The sequence below is a fragment of the Oryctolagus cuniculus genome, chromosome 10 (genome assembly GCF_964237555.1).
Source record: "Oryctolagus cuniculus chromosome 10, mOryCun1.1, whole genome shotgun sequence".
NCBI lineage: Eukaryota > Metazoa > Chordata > Mammalia > Lagomorpha > Leporidae > Oryctolagus > Oryctolagus cuniculus.
This window is the reverse complement of record NC_091441.1, coordinates 97,768,441-97,789,815: the sequence shown is the minus strand read 5'-3', so window position 1 is coordinate 97,789,815 and position 21,375 is coordinate 97,768,441. Positions and strand designations below refer to the sequence as shown.

General features: G+C 52.7%; 2 protein-coding genes across 6 annotated transcripts; both read left to right on the top strand.

Moving 5' to 3' along the window:
• Positions 1–8,616: 8,616 nt before the first annotated feature.
• On the top strand, positions 8,617–10,058 carry IQCF3 (IQ motif containing F3). Its single transcript, XM_008260733.3, has 3 exons — positions 8,617–8,735; positions 8,933–8,980; positions 9,606–10,058. Exons 1-3 carry the CDS (start codon positions 8,718–8,720, stop codon positions 10,002–10,004), a joined length of 465 nt encoding a protein of 154 aa, XP_008258955.1. The 5' UTR covers positions 8,617–8,717; the 3' UTR covers positions 10,005–10,058.
• Positions 10,059–14,335: 4,277 nt separating this feature from the next.
• On the top strand, positions 14,336–15,676 carry LOC100344065 (IQ domain-containing protein F2). 5 transcript variants are annotated; one of them, XM_008260736.4, is made up of 3 exons: positions 14,336–14,458; positions 14,625–14,708; positions 15,233–15,676. In XM_008260736.4, exons 2-3 carry the CDS (start codon positions 14,678–14,680, stop codon positions 15,610–15,612), a joined length of 411 nt encoding a protein of 136 aa, XP_008258958.1. In that variant the 5' UTR covers positions 14,336–14,458; positions 14,625–14,677; the 3' UTR covers positions 15,613–15,676. The 5 variants fall into 5 exon arrangements, with proteins under 5 accessions (XP_008258958.1, XP_002713273.1, XP_008258959.1 ...); XM_002713227.4 differs by having other exon boundaries at positions 15,229–15,676; XM_008260737.4 differs by having other exon boundaries at positions 14,337–14,437.
• The last annotated feature ends 5,699 nt before the right edge of the window (positions 15,677–21,375 follow it).

Below are 21,375 nucleotides of genomic sequence, written 5' to 3'. Positions count from 1 at the left end.
TTTCACACACACACGAAATTGTCAGAACATGCCTGCGACAACACATTTCTAGCCCAGGCCACCGAAGATTAGTGACAGGATTGAACGCCCCCTTGGCTAACATCCTAAAGGCCTCCTCTGTGATCTACTTTAACAAATACCAGAAAATAGAGGAGTGAGCTGGACAACAGGAGCAATGTAAGGACAGGTGACAGCCAATGAATAACAGCTTTACACAGTGACCTGCCATCAAGGAGACCCAACAAGGCCAGTCTGCCCTAAATGACACTGGTTTTTGATGTGAAAAGCCAGGGCTTCGGAGACAGAAGCCAGCCTCTAAACAGCCCTGTCAGCTCTGCCAGCCAAGAGCTGGGCCGCTGAAAACAGAACTGCCTTGGAGTCGAAGGGCTCCTAGGTCAGAGCCGCAGGCCTTCTGGCTGTAAGCTTAAAAGCCCTTCACTCTGCCCAGCTTCCACAGTAACCACCATCAGGGGGACAGCCTAGGGTCAGCAACACTGCAGGCCGAGCTGGAGACTGGCGTTTAGAGATCCTGCCTATTCTGTACTGGCCTCCTGTTCAGGCCAGCTCGGCACCAGGAGTCAACAGGGTGCCTGTCCTAGGAGGTTCGCACCTCCCTTAAGATGTCCCTTCCAGTACCCCATGTAATCACCAAGCTCCTCCTGTCAGTTTCTGTTTACCTCTAAGTAAAAAAACTCCCTCCTGGTTTGGACAGCACCTTTCATAGGTCCTCTAATAATGACTCTGTCCTTTGTTTCAGACCCTGTATTTACTCTGCTTGTTAGATTTGTTTTCTCCACATTTAAAGCAGTACAACTCTAGATGGCCATGCACATAAAACCTTGGATAAAAGCAGTCCCTGCAAGCTGACGCTGCAGCCCCCTGGAGAGGCCACCTCCTGATGGACCCTTGTAGTTTGACTGCCATTCCCCACTCCACACCCTAAGAGGCCCCCAGGACAACGACCCCTGTCAGCAGGAAGTAGCTAAGAGGAGGCTGATGCCCTGGGTCCCTACAATAGTACGATGTGGGTTAATAGATGGGGAGGACTGGGGCCCTCTGGTTGGGCTAAGAAGTGTCTGTGGGCCCCTCAGGCTTTAACAAAATGTCTTGGCCGGCGCCGTTGTAGCTCAATAGGCTAATCCTCCGCCTGTGGCATCAGCACACCGGGTTCTAGTCCTGGTCGGGGCGCTGGATTCTGTCTGGGTTGCTCCTCTTCCAGTCTAGCTCTCTGCTGTGGCGCGGGAGTGCAGTGGAAGATGGCCCAAGTGCTTGGGCCCTGCACCCCATGGGAGACCAGGAAAAGCACCTGGCTCCTGGCTTCAGATCAGCACAGTGCACCGGCTGCAGCAGCCATTGGGGGGTGAACCAACAGAATAGGAAGACCTTTCTCTCTCTCTCTCACTGTCCACTTTGCCTGTCAAAAAAAAAAAAAAATGTCTTGTACACACAGGCTGTAAGTGTGACAGAAGGGTTTACTCTCAGACCTGATCCCACCTCTCTCCACTGTGATCCAAACCTAGCAGCAAAAACTAGCTCTTACCACCTCCCATTCCAGCTGTCACCAAAAGGCCCCACCCTTTGTATTACTGTCCATGTCCTTCCTCAGATCCATGCTGGACAGTCAGGCACACACAGAGACCTAATCACATGGTAACCTGTCTCCTGGACGGCCTACTATGTCCACTATAAAAAGTCAGCCCTGGCTACAAGACAGGCCCCTCCCACATTGCCCCCTCCCATGCCAATCCACTCTGGATATACGGCCACCCCCACCGACCCCACATCATTCAAACTAATCCAATTACTCCTCATTTTTCAGCAGGATCTGCCTCACAGTCAGCTTTCAGCCTTTACCCGGCCTCAACTACGCCTTCGTCACAGCCCTGAGGAGCAGCTCTGGATGACCTCACCTCAATTCTTCATTCAACAACCTACAACTCCTGGGGGAAGATCCCTGGCTCCAGGGAACCCTCACGGTGGTCTCAGTGACTTCACTCCTAGGCAAAGATCTGTTTTACTTTCTGTTTAAATGCACTGTCACCCCTTGCTGCTGTCTGCAGCCACAGTCCTTGCCCTAAGCCTTGCTATAAGATTAGTGGCATGGGGCTGGTGCTGTGGTGTAGCGGGTAAAGCCAACGTCTGCTGTGCTGGCATCCTATATGGGCGTCAGTTTGAGTCCCAGCTGCTCCACCTCAGATCCAGCTCTCTACTTTGGCCTGGGAAAGCAGTAGAAGATGGTCCAAGTGCTTGGGCCCCTGCACTCGCCCAGGAGATCCAGAACAAGCTCCTGGCTTCGGATCAGCACAGCTCTGGTCGTTGTGGCCATTTGGGGGAGCGAACCAGCGGATGGAAGACCTCTCTCGTTCTCTGCCTCTCCTTTTCTAACTCTAACTTTCAAATAAATAAATAAATCTTTAAAAAAAAAAAAAAAGAGGGCTGGTGCTGTGGCACAGCAGGTTGATGCCCTGGCCTGAAGTGACGGCATCCCACATGGATACCAGTTCAGGGCCCGGCTGCTCCACTTCGGATCCAGCTCTCTGCTATGGCCTCGGCGAGAAGTGGAGGATGGCCCAAGTCCTTGAGCCCCTGCACCCGTGTGGGAGACCTGGAGGAGGCTCCTGGCTTTGGATCAGTGCAGCTCCAGCCGTTGTGGACAATTGGGGAGTGAGCCATCGGATGTAGGACCTCTCTCTCTCTCTCTCTGCCTCTCTTCTCTCTGTGTAACTGACTTGCTAATGGATAAATGAATCTTTGGAAAAAAATAAATTAGTGGCAGTCATTCCTACTGCTTGGACCACTGTTAAATTTTTTTTTTTTTCTCAGCATTCCTTAAACCAATTGCCCAACATATAGACACTGATTGGGAAAGCCTCCACTAGGCGGTAAACTCCCTGGCACCCACGGTCCTGCAGGAGAGCCCTAGATCTCCCGACAGAACAGGGAAAGAGTGCTGTTGCTACGCTGACCAGTCTGCAGCGGTCACGGACTCCCTAGACAAAATGGACCACTGGGGCGGGCTCAGGCTGGAAACCAACAAAACATGGGTGGACTGCTCCACCGCGACAGTGGGCGTGGTTAGCTCCTCTTCTCAGGCCCGTCATGGTCATCCTTATGGCCCTGCTATTCGGACAACACCTACTTAATCTGTTCCAAAATTTCTTACAGAAATGTATCAAAGCCGCCTCGAGACCAGGTTAAGACATGATGCTACTCCACCTCCTCAGTCAAGGATACCAGCCCCTTCCCTCACAACCTGAGGAGGATTCCAGGCTCTAGAGGCAAACCCCAGCAGCCATACTGCCCCTGTTCAGCAGGAAGTAGCCAGATGAAATCTAAGCCGCTTTCCCTTTTCGCCTCTAGGGGCTGGAATACAGGACCTGTGGCACCTTTCCCCTCCTCCCGCTCTTCCTCCTTCCCCCTCCCCGCCCCACCCCCTCCCTCCTAGGTGCCAAGCAGACCCCTCCTGTCGCCGTGCAATGCAAATAATCAGCTGCACAGAGCATCTTGTGAAACGGCTAAGGGGGAAGTCTCCCGAGGCTTCACCGTGACACCCACTTTTCCTCAGCTCCTCCACCACCACCCCCCAGTGGCAAATTCCCTACCAAGGGGATAAATCCTGAGTCCCAAGTGCACCCAGCACACAATCTCTTCCTAAGAACAGGTGGTGCCAACCTCTGTGCTTCCAGTAAAGCAACCTGTCTCTGTTGAGGTCGCTCTCCAGCTCCTTTTTCTGTCTCTCCTTTCTGGGGGTACGAAAGACCAGAACCCTGAGCTATTCCGGCCCTAACACCCAGGGGCCTTATTCCTCTGCCTAAATCAGCCCAGGTCAGGTGCCAGGCAACTAGGGGCCGCCTCTATAGCTTGGGGCCTGGCAGGATTCATCAGACCTGGCAGTTCCAACCTCTTCACCCTGCCCTGCCTGGCCTCCGCCATGGAAACTCCTACAAAGACCACGGCCTCAACTCTCCCCTGTTCCTGTCTTCCGTGTCCAGACGGAGACCTGCATGGCAGGCAGTGGATCTATCTCTAGGACCTGGAGTTGATTAAGCTTCGTTTTCCTGAGCCTGGCCTTTGTCTCCTCCTATGGAGGCACCCCAGTGACCTGACACACACCAGAGCACAAAACCTGTGTGTACACACTTGTGTCCATATGCGTATGGCCAAAGCAAATCTCACATAATGTAAGATGAACCAGCTTTAGATGAACCACATAAGGTTAATGATTAAACTAAGATTAGCAATTCAGTGGGGTTAAACACATTCACACTGTTAAGTAGCCACCTCCTGTATCAAGTTGGAAAACACTGCTATCACCCTAGAAGTAGATCTCATGCCCTTTTAGCAATCATTCAGATTCCTCCCCTACTCAAGCCACTAGGAACTCCCACTCTATGTGCTGTCTCCATGGATTTATGTATTCTTATTTCACATAAATAGCATATTATATTTTCTGCTTAGTCTTTCACTGAACATAATCACTTTGTTTTTATCCATGTTCCAGGTATTTCATAAACTTTGTATCACAATGACACTTCACTGAATGGATGTACAAGTCTCACCCTTTGCCCATTCATCCACGGATTGGCATTTGGAATGCTTGCAGCTTTTTGCTCATGGGACTACGCCACCATGAATACTTAGCAGCTGCACCATTTTATGCTCTTGCCACATCGCACGTGAGTGCTTGTCAACACTTACATTTTTCCATTTAAAAGTATAATCATTCTGGTGGGTACAAAGTGCCAGTTCATAGTGGTTTTAATTTGATTAATGATGTTGAGCATGTTCTGTGCTTGTCTGTCATTTGTGTATCTTCTTTGGCAAAGTATCTATTCAAACCCTTTGATATCATTCTTTTATTTGAAAGGCAGAGTTAGAAAGAGGGGGAAGCAGAGGCAGAGAGAGAGGTCTTCCATCCACTGGTTCACTCCCCAGATGGCTGCAACAGCCAGAGCTGGGCCAGACTGAAGCCAGGACACAGGAGTTTCTTCCAGGTCTTTGCTAACTGTGAGGACTGTGCAGACAGCGGCGAGACAGCTTGATGAGAATGGGGCCATGGAATGGAGAGGGGAGAGGGGAGAGGGGAGAGGGGAGAGGGAAGAGGGGAGAGGGGAGAGGGGGGAGGGGGGAGAACAGACGGAGGGAGGAAAGGAGGGAAGGAGGGAGGCAGGGAGGGTATTAAGGATTCCTTTGGGCCTGTGGGTGCAGCTAAGCTTTCTGAGCATGGGGCCAACAAAGAGAAGCACAGTGGAGCTACGGGAAACAGAGATGAACTCCTGAGAATCCTCTGAGCTGAAAAATCAGTGCCTGGAGCTAGTCTATCTCTACTATGGAACTCAAATTTTGTGAGTCTATGAACAGTCATTTTTACTCAAGTCAGTTTGCTGGTACAGATAACAAACAGTGAGGACAGAGGCCGGTGTTATAGTATAGTGGACTAAGCCACCACCTGGGATGCTGGCATTCCATATGGGCACTGGTTCAAGTCCCAGCTACTCCATTTCCAAACCAGCTCCCTGCTAATGCCCCTGGGAAGCAGCAGAAGATGGTCCAAGTCCAAGGGCCCCTGTACCCATGTGGGAGAGCTGGATAGAATTCCAGATTCCTGAACTGGTCCTGGCCCAGCACTGGCCATTATGGCCATTTGTCTCTCCCTCTCTCTGAAACTCTTTCAAATAAATAAGTTACTCTTTAAAACAAAGAAAAGGGATGATGACAGCTCAACAAACTAATCAACACTTAAACAATGTTATGTGAGGGGCCAGCGCTGTGGCACAGCAGGTTAAAGCTCCAGCCTGCAGTGCCAGCATGCCATATGGGTGCCAGTTCGAGTCCCAGCTGCTCTACTTCCAATCCAGCTCTCTGCTGTGGCCTGGGAAGGCAGTTGAAGGTGGCCCAAGTCCTTGAGCCCCTGCATCTGCATGGGAGACCTGGAAGAAGCTCCTGGCTTCGGATCAGCTCAGCTCTGGCCATTGCAGCCAATTGGTGAGTGAACCAGTGGATGGAAGACTCTAATTATGTATTTCAAATAAATAAAATAAATCTTAAAAAAAAAAAGTGGCTGGCACTGTGGTACAGAGGGTTAAAGCCCTGGCCTGAAGCACTGGCATCCCATATGGGTACCGGTTCTGGTCCCGGCTGCTCCTCTTCCGATCCAACTCTCTGCCATGGCCTAGAAAAGCAGTAGCAGACAACCCAAGTGCTTGGGCCCCTGTACCCATGTGGGACACATGGAAGAAGCTCCTGGTTCCTGGCTTCGGATCGGGTCAGCTCCGGCCATTGCGGCCAATTGGGGAGTGAACCAGCAGATGGAAGCCCTCTCTCTCGGTCTCTACCTCTCTTTTTCAAATAAATAAAAAATAAATCTTAAAAAAAAAATGTTATGTGACATTTCAGGAAGGGGTTTGAAACCATTGGTTGGGACCAGCGCTGTGGTGCAACAGGTGAACGCCCTGGCCTGAAGCGCCGGCATCCCATATGGGCGCCGGTTTGAGTCCTGGCTGCTTGCTCCACTTCCAATCCAGCTCTCTGCTATGGCCTGGGAAAGCAGTAGAAGATGGTCTAAGTCCTTGGGGCCCTGTACCCACGTGAGAGACCCAGAAGAAACTCCTGGCTCCTGGCTTCAGATCGACGCAGCTTCGATAGTGGCGGCCAATTGGGGAGTGACAGCAGATGGAAGACCTGTCTCTCTCTCTGCCTCTCCTCTAACTCCTTCAAATAAATAAATACATCTTTATGAAAAAAAAGAAAACACTGGTTTTTTAAATGAAAAGCTTCATAGAAGGTAGGCCTCAGAATTCTAGACTATAAATATGTGGTTGTCTTTAATTTCGTGCACACAGAAGACTAGATCATTCTTGTAATGGTGTGCAGTGTAGTAAAAAGGGAAAGTGCATGGCTTAACGGACAGATCAGCTCATCATCACAATGTTGTGAGCGTGATCTGAACCAGAGATGGGTCACTTACTAGCCAGATTTGGAGTTCTCTAATTTGCCTAGTTCCAGTCTTCAGGAGGGACCCATGGGCACCCAGTAGCCACTCATGAAATGACTGCGATAAAAAAAAAGAGATGAACGGGTTGGGTCCTTCTCTTACCCATGACTCCACTTACCCCGAAGCTTCATGTCACAGCCTTCACTTCCAAGAAAACCTCTCCACACCGCTCCTGCAGAGAGAAATCTCCCCATGGAAAAATCCTATTGAGGATGTTAGACCTAAAGAAGAAAGGGAGAACTTCTCAAACTACAGCACACGTGGCAGTCACGTGTCAGGGTTTGTCAAAGCACTTCTTTCAAAAAAAAAAAAAAAAACAATGACATTCCCAGAATCCCCATCACTGACGGCATGGGGAATCAAGCTGCCAAAGAACTTGCATGAGACAGGGGAGACAGAAGGGGAGCAGATGGTCTTTCTTTTTTAAAGATTTATTTAGTTAGTTAAAGTCAGAATTACAGAGAGGGAAAGAGAGAAAATCAATCCTCCAAATGCTGGTTCACTTCCCAGATGGCCACAACAGCCAGGGCTGGGCCAGGCTGAAGACAGGAGCCGGGAGATTCATCCAGGTCTCTCACCTGAGTGGCAGGGGCCTGAACACTTGGGCCATCTTCCACTGCTCTCCCAGGCCGTTAGCAGCAGGGAACTGGACTGACAGTAGAGCAGTGGGGACACAAACAACTGCATCGCAGGCCATGGCTTCACCCACTAAGCCACAACGTTGGCTCAGATGTTTTGAGGCCAGATACAGAGCCTTGTAGCTTTTCCTTGCTCTGTATCCAGCTCTTATCTGCTGAACAGTGGCCCCTGGCCTCCTGTGTGACACCTGTCATTGTGCCCAGAGAAGCAACAGCTTTCCTAGGCTCTCAGGATTCTCCCACTAAGCATCACCATGGCACCACACGGATGTGCTGGTCCCAGATCCCAAGCAATTTCAACTTGTGTAGGGAAGGGCAGGAAGCTGCGCCCTCTCCTTGGGTGGCAGGAAGTGGACAGACAGTGCCCTGAGAGGCACAGTTCCCGCCACGGCGGAGACCGTGGTCTGGGAAGCAGCCTGCAGCGCTGCTCCCCTGGGAGACTCAGCCACGGCTGCCCCCAGAGCAGTCCTCAGGGGCAGGGCCCCTCGCAGACTCAGCAACCTAGATGGGAAAGTGCCTCGGGCCGTGAAGTTTCAGACACAGGACGCAAGGTTGGTTTTAAGGAACAGAGGCTGTGAACTAAACCACCCAGCAGCCACGAGGAGGGCAGGGGGAGGGGGCAGACTGGCCCCCGTGTCTCCAGCAGGACCCTTCTTGGCCCCATGGGCTCCCTGATAACAGCAGGACTCGGCCATCTGCAGAGATGGGTGCCATGGCAGAAAGCCCGGGAGTGTGGGGGGCAGCCCAATCCAGCTGCCAGCAGTGGCCAGGCAGGAGCCGCTCTGCCCAGCGCCTGCCCACGGTGCGGGCCTGTGAGTGGGCCGTGCCGGAGGTCACGCTCGGGAAAGGACAGACAGCCACGGGCAGCGATCCCTCGGAGGACTCTGGTCCCCCTCCGGCAGGAGGGAAACGGGCAGGGGTCTCCCCTTCACCCAACAGCTTTGACCTGGGGAAGACAACCGGGTCCCTGGTCATAGCTGCCCTTGTGACATCGTGGCCGTCTCCTCCACACCCTTCCGGCCCTGCCAGGGCTGGGGGAGCAGTAAGCAGAGGTGGTGTGAACACCGGAACCACTCCCTCCAACCATGGGCAATGAATGTTGTGTAAGACTCAGTCACGGGCACTCCCCTGGGGCTGGGTGTGTGTGTGTGCACGTGCGCGCACGCGCACGCATGCTCCTTGGCAGAAGAAGCAGAAGACGCCACCATGGGACCCCAGGAAAGAGTGGGGAGCGGGGCTGTGGGGACCTTGCACAGAGGCGCTCCTCACCCCTGCTCCCCACCTCACACTCTGATTGCAGCAACCTGGCCGAGTCAGAGATAACAGAGATAGAGAGCGGCAGCGGAAGGTAGGTGGGGCCCGAGCGGGAATGAAGCACAAACACCGGCCCTCGGACCCCCTGCAAGCGGAGGCTCCATCGCTGGTCCCACGGGGCTTGGTTCAGCCTCGCTCTCTTGTCCCCTGGTCCCCTCCCTATGCCGGGTGAACGGTGGGTGCTTAGTGTGGAGACAGGATGGGGGTGGGCAGGAGGTGCACACGCCCCACGGTGGGTGTGGAGCAGCACGGTGGGTTCTGGGAAGGGGGACAAGGGTCGGCCTGGGCCCACAAGGATGTGGAACGACTGAGTGGAAGTAGACAGAAGTCTGTGTCCTGTGCCTTGGTGGGAGTGGGGGGTCGGCACTAAGACCCCAGAGGCCAGCGCAGGAGCTGCAGGAGGCAGCACAGAGCAGCTGAGGCAGGCCTTCAGGGTCACAGAGTTCCCCTGCTCCATGAACCTGTGGGGTTTGGGGGACAAGAGCAGCCCCAACATACCCACAAGAGACCATGGCTCAGGGGATGAGCAGAAGCAGAGGCTAAAACCGCCCAGCGTTCCTGGGTCCTCAGAATCCCTGGGGGACAGGCCGAGGGCTAAGGGAGCCTCCTGCGTTTGACGGTGACAAATTCACGGGGATCCCTCTGCTTCGCTTGGTTAGATGCTTCTTGCAAAACAGCGCCAACAAAAGATGGTCCTGGCGGCGGGCTGTATCCAGGCCTGGTGGCGCGGCCTCCTGGTGCGAAGGACTCTGCTGGTGGCCGCCCTCAGGGCCTGGACGATCCAGTGCTGGTGGAGGACGGTCCTTCAGCGGAAGTACCAGCAGCGGCGGCTGAAGCTGTTGAGGCTCTACATAGTACAGGAGCAGGCGGCCGTCAAGGTGCAGTCGTGGATTCGCATGTGTCGCTGCCGGCAGTGCTACTGCCAGATCTGCGACGCTGTCTGCGTGTTCCAGCCCCAGAAGGACACACCTCCCCTCCAGAGCAGTGACTTCTTGCAGGTTCAATACAGAGTCCCTCCCAAGCAGCCCGAATTCCACATTGAAATCGTATCAGTCTGAAAGGCCACAGCATGGAGCGCGGGCTCCGCTCTCCCAATAAATGTCTGACCAGCTTGCAGGAGTCTCAGTGAGTCCCACAACCATGGGGACCCCACAGGTTCAGGCCTTGCTGCTGCGCTGCTTGGGCAAAGACAAGGGCAAGCACCTGCCCCACTTTCTCAGTTCCTGTGGCCCTGCGTAGAGTAACAGGGCCATATGTCAGCGACTCTGTGGCCCATCACAAATGAAGGCCTGTGGTTGCCCTTGTGTGTGCCGACACAGGTGTCCCATTCCCCAGCCCTGACACCATTCTTGTCACCTGAACTTGGAATTGTGTGACACTGGGCCTCACGTTCCTGAAGATTTTGTGCAGGTGAAGTATCCTCCATCATTAAAAAGTCCGTATGTGGGAACCAGCATTGTAGCTTAGCATGTTAGGTGGTCACCTGCAGTGCCAGCATCCTATGTGGGTGCCAGTTCAAGTCCCAGCTGCTCTACTTCTGACCCAGCTCCCTGCTAGTGCGCCTTGGAAATCAGTAGAGGACAGCCCAAGTCTTTAGGTCCCTGCTGGCCTCTCAAATTTATTTTGTGCCGGCGCCGCGGCTCACTAGGCTAATCTTCTGCCTTGCAGCACCGGCACACCAGGTTCTAGTCCCGGTTGGGGCATCAGATTCTGTCCCTGTTGCCCCTCTTCCAGGCCAGCTCTCTGCTGTGGCCTGGGAGTGCAGTGGAGGATGGCCCGAGTGCTTGGGCCCTGCACCCCATGGGAGACCAGGATAAGCGCCTGGCTCCTGCCATCGGATCAGCGCGGTGCGCCAGCTGCGGCGCTCCAGCCGTGGCGGCCATTGGAGGGTGAACCAACAGCAAAGGAAGACCTTTCTCTTTGTCTCTCTCTCTCACTGTCCACTCTGCCTGTCAAAAAAAAAAAATTATTTTGTCTCCCACCCCCAAATCCCCCAAGTAAATTTTAAAAACAAAAATCAGGGCTAGCACTGTGGCGTAGTAGGTTAAGCCTCCACCTGTGGCGCTGGCATCCATATAGGTGCCAGTTGTGTCCTGGCTGCTCCTCTTCTGTCCAGCTGTCTACTATGGCCTGGGAAAACACCACAAGATGGCCCAAGCACTCCCTGCACCAGCTGGGAGACCCGGAAGAAGCTTTTAGCTCCTGGCTTCAGACTGGCCCAGCACTGGCCATTGCAGCCATTTGGGGAGTGAACCAGTGGATGGAAGATCTCTATCGGTCTATCTCTATAACTCTACCTCTCAAATAAATAATCTTAAAAAAAAATTAGTTCTCATGGTCAGTTTCCTGTCTTCTAATTTGCCATCCTCTGTGCTACAGGAACCACTCTCTCCACATTTAAATACTCTTCTGTGCCATTAAGGACACCATACTCTCCTAGCAGTACTACCTCACTGGCTGCTCTTGCTTAACCTTATGGGTGGCTTCTCCATTGATCAGCTGCTAATGCTTGACTTACCCGGTCTCACACCTAACACCTCAGGGCTGGCACTGCAGGGCAGCAGGCTAACTGCCGCTTGCAACGTGGGCATCGCATATTGAAAACCTGCTTTGAATCCTGGCTGCCCCATTTCTGATCCAGCTTCCTTCTAATGCTCCTAGGAAAGCAGAGGAAGATGGCCCAAGTGCTTGGGCCCCTGTACCCTTGTGGGAGACCTGGAAGAAGCTCCTGGCTTCATCCTGGACCAGCCCTGGCTATTATGGTCATTTGAGCAGTGACCCAGCAAATAGCTCTCTCTCCCTCTTTTCTTCTCTCCCTGTCATGCTGCCCTTCAAATAAAATTTAAAAAAAAAAAAGAAAGAAAGAAAAACTCTGAAACCTCCTCTTTGTCACCTCCTGTCCCACAGTCTAAGTAACTGCTATACACTGATCCCACCAAGTCTGTATCTCTATCCCTGACACCTCCTCTGACTCCAGGCTCCACGGGACGTTTTCTCTTAGCATCAGTATCCAAACATGATGCAGCACCAACCGCGCTGCTCACTCCCCATGTCCTGCTTCCCTCCCGAACTTGCTTCTTGGCAGCATGACTGTTCATCCAACCTGTTTAACTCAAATTCCTTCCCTTTCACTTTTAATATCTTCAAAGAGCTAAAGAAAACCATATCTAAAGACAAACAAAAGTATATGAACAATATTTCACCAGACAATATACAAGTTGAAATTACAAATAGGTTCAAAAATAAAGGCAAAAACGGGACATTTTCCACAGCGGCTGACACCTGCATCCCATACTGGAGTGCTTGGGTTCGATTAACAGTTCTGGTTCGTGGCTCAAACTTTGGCTCCCGACTCCAACTTTCAGCCAGTACAGACCCTGAGAGGCAGCAGTGACGCTTCCAGTAACTGGGTTCCTGCCACCACCAACACGGCAGACCTGCAATGAGTTCCTGACTCCTGGGTTACGGAAGATATCCACGTCCCATATGGGAGTAGCTGGGTTTGGGTCCTGGTTCTGCCCCCAATTCCAGTTTCCTGCTAAAGCACACATTCGGAGGTAGCTGGTGATGGGTCCCTGCCACCCATGAGGGAAACCTAGATTGAGTTCCCAGATTCTGGTTCCAGCCAGACCCAACCCTGGCTATTGCGGACACTGGCAGAGTGAACCGGTGGGTGGGAGCACTCCCCTCCCCTTCTTTCTCTTCCCTTCCTACTTCCTCCCTTCTCCCTCCCTCCCTCCCTCCCTCTCTCTCTCTCTCTCTCTCTCTCTCTCTGCCTCTCAAATAAACATTTTAAAATTAAGACACTCAACCATTCAGAGTGCTCACTATAAGGAAACTTGCCCTGCAAGACTAAAGGGGCGTTTCCTGTGGAAATGAAAGCTATGTAGAGAGTGACCTGCGTCCACGTGAAGACATAAACAGTCCTGGAAACAGTGACTGCCAAGGTAAACATCAAAGAAAGCCTACACACTTTTGTTGCCTTAACTGTTTTCTCCTATGATTTAAGAGATAATGGAATAAAGCAATGATTCATGTGTGTGGATGGGCTGCAATGTATAAAGATTAATTAATGGCACCATAAGGGCGTGAGAACAGGGCTAGCTAGGAGGCAAACTTTTCTATTGAAAGCTTTGACATTACTACTCCCAAAGAGACTGCTGCACACTGAGGTGATAGTTATACTACCAGGCCACTCTAAAGAAAGTCATTGTAAAGTATGGAGTAAAGAAACAATAGGGGAGTGAAATGGCACAGCGGCCGCTGTCTCTGTGACAAAGGACAGTGCTCCTTGTCAGAAGGGAAAGCGCAGCATCCGCAAGACAATCTCCTCCCCCGGAGCTGCGCACAGACAAATCCCAGGGCAGGAAGCCAGCACGGGCCCCGCAGAGGCATGATGGCAACGTTTACCTCGTAGAGTATCTTTGAAGGTTTAGGCCACACTGAAGATATCAGAACTGGTCAGGATTTCAACGTCTGTGTGTGAACCTTCCTCATCTTGATGTCTCATCTGTGGTGCTTCTTCTCAATTTTCTCCAGTTAATCTTGGCGATTTAACATTTTCAAAGCATTACCATAATAAATATGGTTTATATTTATAAACTTATAATATAAATATATTTGTATAAATCTGCCTGTGCTTATTTTACCTTCGTCATTCCACTTAGCTCTTCTTGATCGCCCAAGCCCATGACACATTTCTCTTCAATACTAGTCAAACAGACTACCTTTCGAAAAACGTTTCAGGAAAGACACAGAGAGACAAAGAGCTCCCATCTTCTGGTTCAATTCGCAAATGCCATTGAAGTTGAGAGCAAAAATCTCACTCCAAGTTTCCCAGGTAGGTGGCAAGGACCCAACTACTTGAGCCAACACCTGCCACCTCCCAGCGTCTGCATGAGCAGGAAGCTGGGATTGGGAGGAAAGCCAGTATAAACCACAGGCACCTGACAGGGGACGCGAGCATCCTCACCAGCACCTTAACTACTAGGCCAAAAGCCTGCTCCCAAAACACCTCTTCCATGAATGTTCCCCTACACATTTTTGTTTTCTGTATCATTAGATTGTTTATTTTACAGCTTTCTAGATTCCTATCATCTGCCAGTTTCCTAAAGCATGAGGAGATCCTGACGCTTCAATCGAGAGCTCACAGGGAGGGCCACGTTGAGAAGACGCTGCACAGCGAGCGGAGACTTCTGGCCCAGAAGTCGGCTGCAGGACTGACAGCAAAGGACAGCCCATGATAGCAGGAGAGCCCGGTACGAGTGCCATCCCGGTACCCTGCCCCTCCGCCCGGAGCTCTGGCACAGCTCTGACAGGTGGGAGGCAAGGCAGGCAGACGCGGTCGCAGTGAGGCAGACTCCGCTAGTGGAAGACTGCCAGGCCCTATGTCACAATGCATTGTGAGCTCATACCTCTCCTCTCACCCACACTGCTCACGCCACGCCTGTGGAAGTACAGAAATCAGGGCCAATGAACCATCTAGAAACAGGCAATGGGGGTTCGATTTTGTGTAAGAGAAAATGGCCAGATCTACTAGGCGGGCTAGGGATGGGTGAGCCTCAGCCTGGGGCCCACAGTCTCGGTGACACAAGGAGGCTAAGCAGCGAGGGCCTTGGTGCAGACCGAGAAGCCGCAGCCTCATTCAGCCTCTATTTCCCATCTTGTTCTGACCACAGGTCGATGGCCACTTCATGATAATTGAGGTTGAAGATACTGAAGAAATAACTCAATGGCGTCTTATGGAAAAGAAAAAGAAAATGGTGGGTAGAATTCCTTGTTGTTAAGAGAAATCCAGGACGTTTTCATCCACATCACAAGAGTGTGGGCTTTGCCTCTGATGGCTCCAAAGCCTGAACTCCTCGGGAGTCCACTCAGTGTGAGCTCATTTCCCCGGCCTTTCTCGGCCTGGCTGCGCTGCACCCGGGTCTGACCATGACACAGAAGGTGACTGCACAGAAGCGGGGTCATCCAAAAATGCATGGGGCAGAGAAGGGAGAAGGCGGGGGCTCTGAGTCCGACAGCAGAATGTTCAGAGTCCGGGGAGGCAGCAGGTACGGCTCAAGTAGCTGGGTCCCTGCACCTACATGGGAGATGCAGGTTGAGTTCTTGGATCCTGGTTGTGGCCATTTGGAGAGTGAATCAGTAGATGCAAGGTCTGTCTCTCTCTCTCTCAAATAATTAAAAGTGTTTAAAAAGGGACAGAGAATCCAGGCTCCCAGGAAGATCCTGGACATTGGTGGCAGGACGTCCCCCTGAGTGGTCTCTATTCTCTCCGCCTAGAAAGATTTGAAAAGAAAAGAAATCGCAGCCATATGGATCCAGGCGTGGTGGCGCGGCACCCTGGTGCGCCGCACGCTGCTGCACATGGCCCTCAGGGCCTGGATCATCCAGTGCTGGTGGCGGCTGACGCTGCTCAAGCTGCTGGAGAGGAAGCGGCGCGAGGCCCTGCTGGTCTACGCTCAGCGAGAGAGGGCGGTGATCAAGCTGCAGTCTCTGGTCCGCATGTGGCGCGTCCACTGGCGATACCGCCAGGTGCTCAATGCCATCTACGTCATCCAGTGCCACTGGCAGTGCCACAACTGCCAGACGTGCGCTCTTCTCCGCGGTCACTGCGTGGTCACCGCCACCCACCTGCAGTTCCACATTGAGATCATCAACTCCTAAGGGCTGGCCAGGAGGGGCACGCGCGGCTGTCCGTCCACAGTAAAGATGCGCTCTGCTCTGGCGAGCCTCCTGGTGTCCTTCGGCCAATAGCAGCCCTGACCTTCGGGCCTTACCGCCTCCCCTTCTTCCCCGGACAGAAGGTGGGGGAGGTTAGCCTGCGGGGTCTATGCACCTTGTTTTGGAATGACAGTGGCTACATTATGTGCCACTCAAGAAACTGACCTGATACATGACAAAGCCAGAAGTCTCAGTTCCCAGCCCCAGCCACTGTCTTTGTTCTCCCTAGGCACCTGGGGACGAGCGGGCTTCACCTCCCACCTCAGAGCAGACTGGGTGAACCTGCTCTGCCAGCCTGGACCAGGGTCAGCTGGGCCAGGGATACCTCACTTTCCTCTTCAGCAAGCAACTAGAGAGAATGCCAGCACTGGCCGACTCCCGGGATCAGGACAGTGCAGCCGCAGGTGAGGGACAGGAGGCTGCTTTAGCTAGGGAGGAGCCTGGGCTGTCCACGCTGATGGGCAGCTGATGACCCTGCGGGTTAGGGAAAAAATGAAGCTCACAGCACCTCAGTTTCTGCTCAGCAAGCCCCTCGACCAGAATGCCTTCTCCAAGGGCTGTGGAACAAACAGGGCTCCCTCCAATGTAACCCCACACCTACTCACATAGCACTTCTGGGCGGTTTTATCATTGGCCAAGATGACACTACCTATCTCAAGTCTTACCCCAAACAAGCCTTTCCAGCTTCCCTCTTCAGAAACCCAGGGCCAGCTTTCATTTAAGCCGTGCATCTCAGCAGAACTTTCTGTGAAGATGGACATTTTCCCTGTCTGTGCTGTCTGGTACGGTAGCCATTAGCTCTGTGGGGTGAGGAACACCTGAAATGTGCCTAGTGCAGATGTTCAAACTTATTTTTTTTATTTTTTAAAGATTTATTTATTTATTTGAAAGTCAGAGTTACACAGAGAAGGAGAGGCAGAGAGAGAGAGAGAGAGAGAGAGGTCTCCCATCCGCTGGTTCACTCCCCGATTGGCCGCAACTGCCGGAGCTGCGCCAATCCAAAGCCAGGAGCCAGGAGCCAGGAGCCTCTTCTGGGTCTCCCATGCAGGTACAGAGGCCCAAGGACTTGGGCCATCTTCTACTGCTTTCCTAGGCCTTAGCAGAGAGCTGGATCAGAAGTGGAGCAGCCGGGACTTGAACTGGCTCCCATTTGGGATACTGACACTTCAGGCCAGGGTGTTTACCCACTGCGCCACAATGCCAGCCCCCCTAATTTTATTTAAATGTGAACAGCCACACGTGGTTGGGCCTCTCACTGCACAGCGAGGCGCTGGCCGCACCATCACTCAGAGTTGTGCCACTGCACGGGCTGCTTTCCCGGGAGGTCCAGGTGCCGATTAGGCGCTTCCTGCCCCATGGTTCACCTTTTCAACAACCCCAGGACACTGTTCTTCAGCTGTCACAGGTCTTCCAATTAACTGATCCTACTCATTATTTTTTACAAGCTTATCTGAAGGACATGTGGCCCCTTTCCCCTCCTTCCCCCTCCCCGCCCCACACCCTCCCTCTGTGGAGATCCTAGGTGCCAAACAACCCTCCAGTCTCCTGGCAATGCAAATAGCAAAGCAGATCAGCCACACAGAGCATCTTGTGAAACAGGGAAGGGGGAAGGCCCCTGAGGCTTCAGGGAGACACCCACTCTTCCCCAGCCGCCTCCTACGCCTCCCCACATGGCACATTCCCTACTAACTGGATAAAACCTGAGTCCCAAATGCACCCTACGCACAGTCTCTACGCAAGAACACACTGCCGCCAACCTCTTTGCTTCCAGTAAAGCAATCTGCCTCTGTTGAAGTCGGTGTACATCTCCTTTTTCCGTCTCGGCTCCCCTTTCTCGGGCTACGAAAGACCGGAACCCCGAGATATTCTGGACCTAACATTTGGTGGCCCATCTGAGGAATGGCTCTTTTGTGTTTTAACCCACTTCCTCCCTCTGAACTTCACTTTTTTTTTTTTTTTTTTTTTTTGGACAGGCAGAGTTAAACAGTGAGAGAGAGAGAGAGAGAGAAAGGTCTTCCTTTTTTTCGTTGGTTCACCCCCCAAATGGCTACTAAGGCCAGCGTGCTGTGCCAATCCGAAGCCAGGAGCCAGGTGCTTCTCCCGGTCTCCCATGGGGTGCAGGGCCCAAGCACTTGGGCCATCCTCCACTGCCTTCCCGGGCCACAGCAGAGAGCTGGCCTGGAAGAGGGGCCACCGGGACAGAATCTGGCGCCCCAACCGGGACTAGAACCCGGGGTGCCAGTGCCGCAGGTAGAGGATTAGCCAACTGAGCCGCGGCGCCGGCCTGAACTTCACTTTTCTGTGGAACCATTGAGCATCAGGCTCCCCGTGGTAACCAGCACATCCAAGGGGGACCCCCAGCTGAGCCCCTGCCCACCCCTACCTGCTCTTTCCTATCACCTGACAAAGACTGGATGCGTGGGACTGGGAATAGACTGGTGGACGACTGACAGCCTGTGGCCAGGGCGACTCTCTGGTAAGTTGGAACTTGCCCAGGTGAAAACCAGGCCCTGACCACCTGAGGGGGTACCTTAGAGTCATCTCCCTTTTCTTGGGTGTTTGACCGCGCTTGGGAAGCTGAGGGCTGCCTCTGTCCTAAGCTTTTGCCTCTTCTCTAGCCTGTCCAAGTCCAGGACCAGGATCCTCCACCTTAAGGCTCTGGCTTCGGTCGCACCCCACCACTGAATAAGGGGACACCTAACATCACTGCCACGCGCACTCTGCCCACTGGCTCTGGCTTTGGCCAAACCCACAGTGAGCGACGGGACGCCCAATTTCACTGCTGCGTGTCCATCACCATTCCTCTGGTCCCCCATTTCCAATCATGTGGGACCAGTTTCTCCCCCCACACCTACAGGCTTTCTACAGTTACCCATTGTAACTGACTGTTCCTCCTAGGAACTCCTTCTCTGTTCTCCCTCTTTTCCTCCTAGACCCACCTCAATCCAAAGCCAATTCATCTCCCTTGGATCTAGATGCATTTGATCCAGCTAATGAGCCCCCTGGTTACCAACCCCCATCTTCTGCACTGCCCAAACCACTCAACTCCCCTCTAACAACCCCCTCCTCAACCTCCCAGACTCTCCGGGAAGCTCCCTCCCAAATTCCCTCCACTTCCTCCGTCATCGCCTCTAGGGTGATACAGGATTCTCCAATCCCCTCCCCCAGGCCAAACAGATCCATCTGTCTCCTCTCTCCCTTCCCCAGCTGCTGTTTCCCCTCTCCCTTCTCCAGTCTCTCCCTGCAACCACAGGGGCCAGCTCTACCCCTCACCTTGCCTATGCGCCCGCAAAGCCCCCTCCTATGCCCCCATCTCACTGGATCTCTCCCCTCACTTGACTTCAGGGGCCCACTAGGGTCCATATCCCCTTTTCTTTGTCCGACATAGGCAACAGTGAGGAAAAGTTGGGCTCCTTTTCAAACAACTCAGCTAAATGTATGAGTTCCTCCACCTTGCCCAAGCCTATCTTTTAACCTGAGGAGATGTCAATTAGGTATTAACCTCTACCCTTACTGCCATCAAAAAGGAGCGAATCTGGCGCTCGGCTCGGCTCATGCAGACTACCTGCATGAACAAGCCCCCTCATGATATCCGGTGGCAGATACTGCTCTCCCGGATACCGAGCCAGACAGCAGAAAGATTCTCATGCCTATGTCAACTATCAGAGGTCAGGGAAATATCTCAAGGCCCTGATGCAAATTCAGCCCTCTTTTTATCTTGCCTCACTGAAGCTGTCCAAAAACATACAAATCTAGATGTAACCACTCCAGCCGGAACCCTGTCCCTCCACATCCAGTTCATCAGCCAATCAGCACCCGATATCAGACATAAACTCCGACAACTAGAATGGGGTCTGAAACCACCCCAAAAGGAGCTCCTAGATGTGGCCTTTAAGGTATATAACCGAAAGATGAGGCAAAAGGAGAAAAGGACCAGGACAGAAATACTAAATATAACATGCTGGCCTCGGCCTTCCCAAACCAAAGTCCATCCAGCCCCGACACACCAACACCCAAAGGCAGGATCTGTTGGGAGCCACTGTGCTGGTTTCCCTGTATAGGCCTTTGTTTAGACTAACCTTCAATTGTGTTCCTGTAAGGAGGATTCACTAGAAAATTCCATTTGTACAGCTCACTGATATGGTTAGCGCTTGGCCATCTGGCTTCAGTGCTCTTTATTGTACCTCGATAAGCATGTCTGGTAGCTGTAAGACCTCACTGTACTCCCTTTGTCAAACTGATACTGATTCCTGTGAAATTATTCCTTTGAAATATATTGTAAGATGACCCCTGCTTACCCTCGACTATTACAATCCTTGCCTTGTACTATATAAGCTACCTTCTTCTCCAATAAAGTGAGACCTTAATCAGAGTACTGTCTTGGTCTCCCTTCTCGTGTCTGGTTTGTCCTCTCCATTCAGGTCTGCCCTCCTCGTGTCCTAGTTGATTACCCCGCAGGCCGGGGCAAGGATCCTTCCTGGTCCCTGCTTTCGCTGCAACCAGACTCGACACTGGCAAGAGCATGCCCCAACCCGAGGCCCCCGACAAAAGCTTGCCCCTCATGTGGCCAATGGGGTCACTGGAAAAAGACTGCCCTCTTGGCCGGCACCGCAGCTCAATAAGCTAATCCTCCGCCTTCGGCGCCAGCACCCTGGGTTCTAGTCCCGGTCGGGGCACCGGATTCTGTCCCGGTGGCCCCTCTTCCAGGCCAGCTCTCTGCTGTGGCCAGGGAGTGCAGTGGAGGATGGCCCAAGTGCTTGGGCCCTGCACCCCATGGGAGACCAGGCTAAGTGCCTATCTCCTGCCATCGGATCAGCGCAGTCCGCCGGCCACAGTGGCCATTGGAGGGTGAACCAATGGCAAAAGAAGACCTTTCTCTTTGTCTCTCTCTCTCTCACTGTCCAATCTGCCTGTCAAAAAAGAAAAAAGAAAAAAGAAAAAAAAAAAAGACTGCCCCCAGGGACGCCCTGGTGCCCCTGGTGCCTTCCCCTACCCTGACTTCTTGCCAGCACAACTGTTCCAATGACGGGGCCCAGGTTCTTCAACCATTAGCGGAGTTTCCAACATGACCAAAGAACTCTGGGTCATTGGGACAGTGGCCAGATTGTTTCTCTTGTCTTGGATACAGGGGGGCCTCTTTCTCTCTGCTGACAGCATTTTTAAGCCACACTCTGGACTCCAACATCGCCATTAAAGGAGTCTCGGGCATCCCCATCAAAATAAGAGTCACCCCACTCCACTGCACCTTCAGCTCCCCTACCCTGGCCCACGCCTGTCTTGTGATGCCGCAATTGCCCCATGTCCCGAATGGGCAGATACCTCCTCTCCAAACTAAAACCAGTCTTCCCTCCACCACTAGACTCCATCCTGATCTTTTGTCTACACCTCCACTCCTTCAATGGTCCCCAGCTCCCCATCTCTCCCTCCCCTCTATAGCAGACAAAACACTCTTCTAAACCCTCCTCCTCCCTTCTGCTACTTTCTCCTTCAGAGGAAAGATACTCACTGTAAAGGCCACCAAAATGTTTATCGATCCGGAAAGCCCTGCACCTGCTACATTCCAAAATGCTCCAACAATGCACTGTGAGCTTTGCCAGGGAGCCTCTCACCACCCCTCCCCACCTCATCAGGTGCTCTTCACCTCCCCCAACAAACAATTCTGATCTTCAAGGCTGACTTTAAACCCCAAGCCCACCCACACCACAC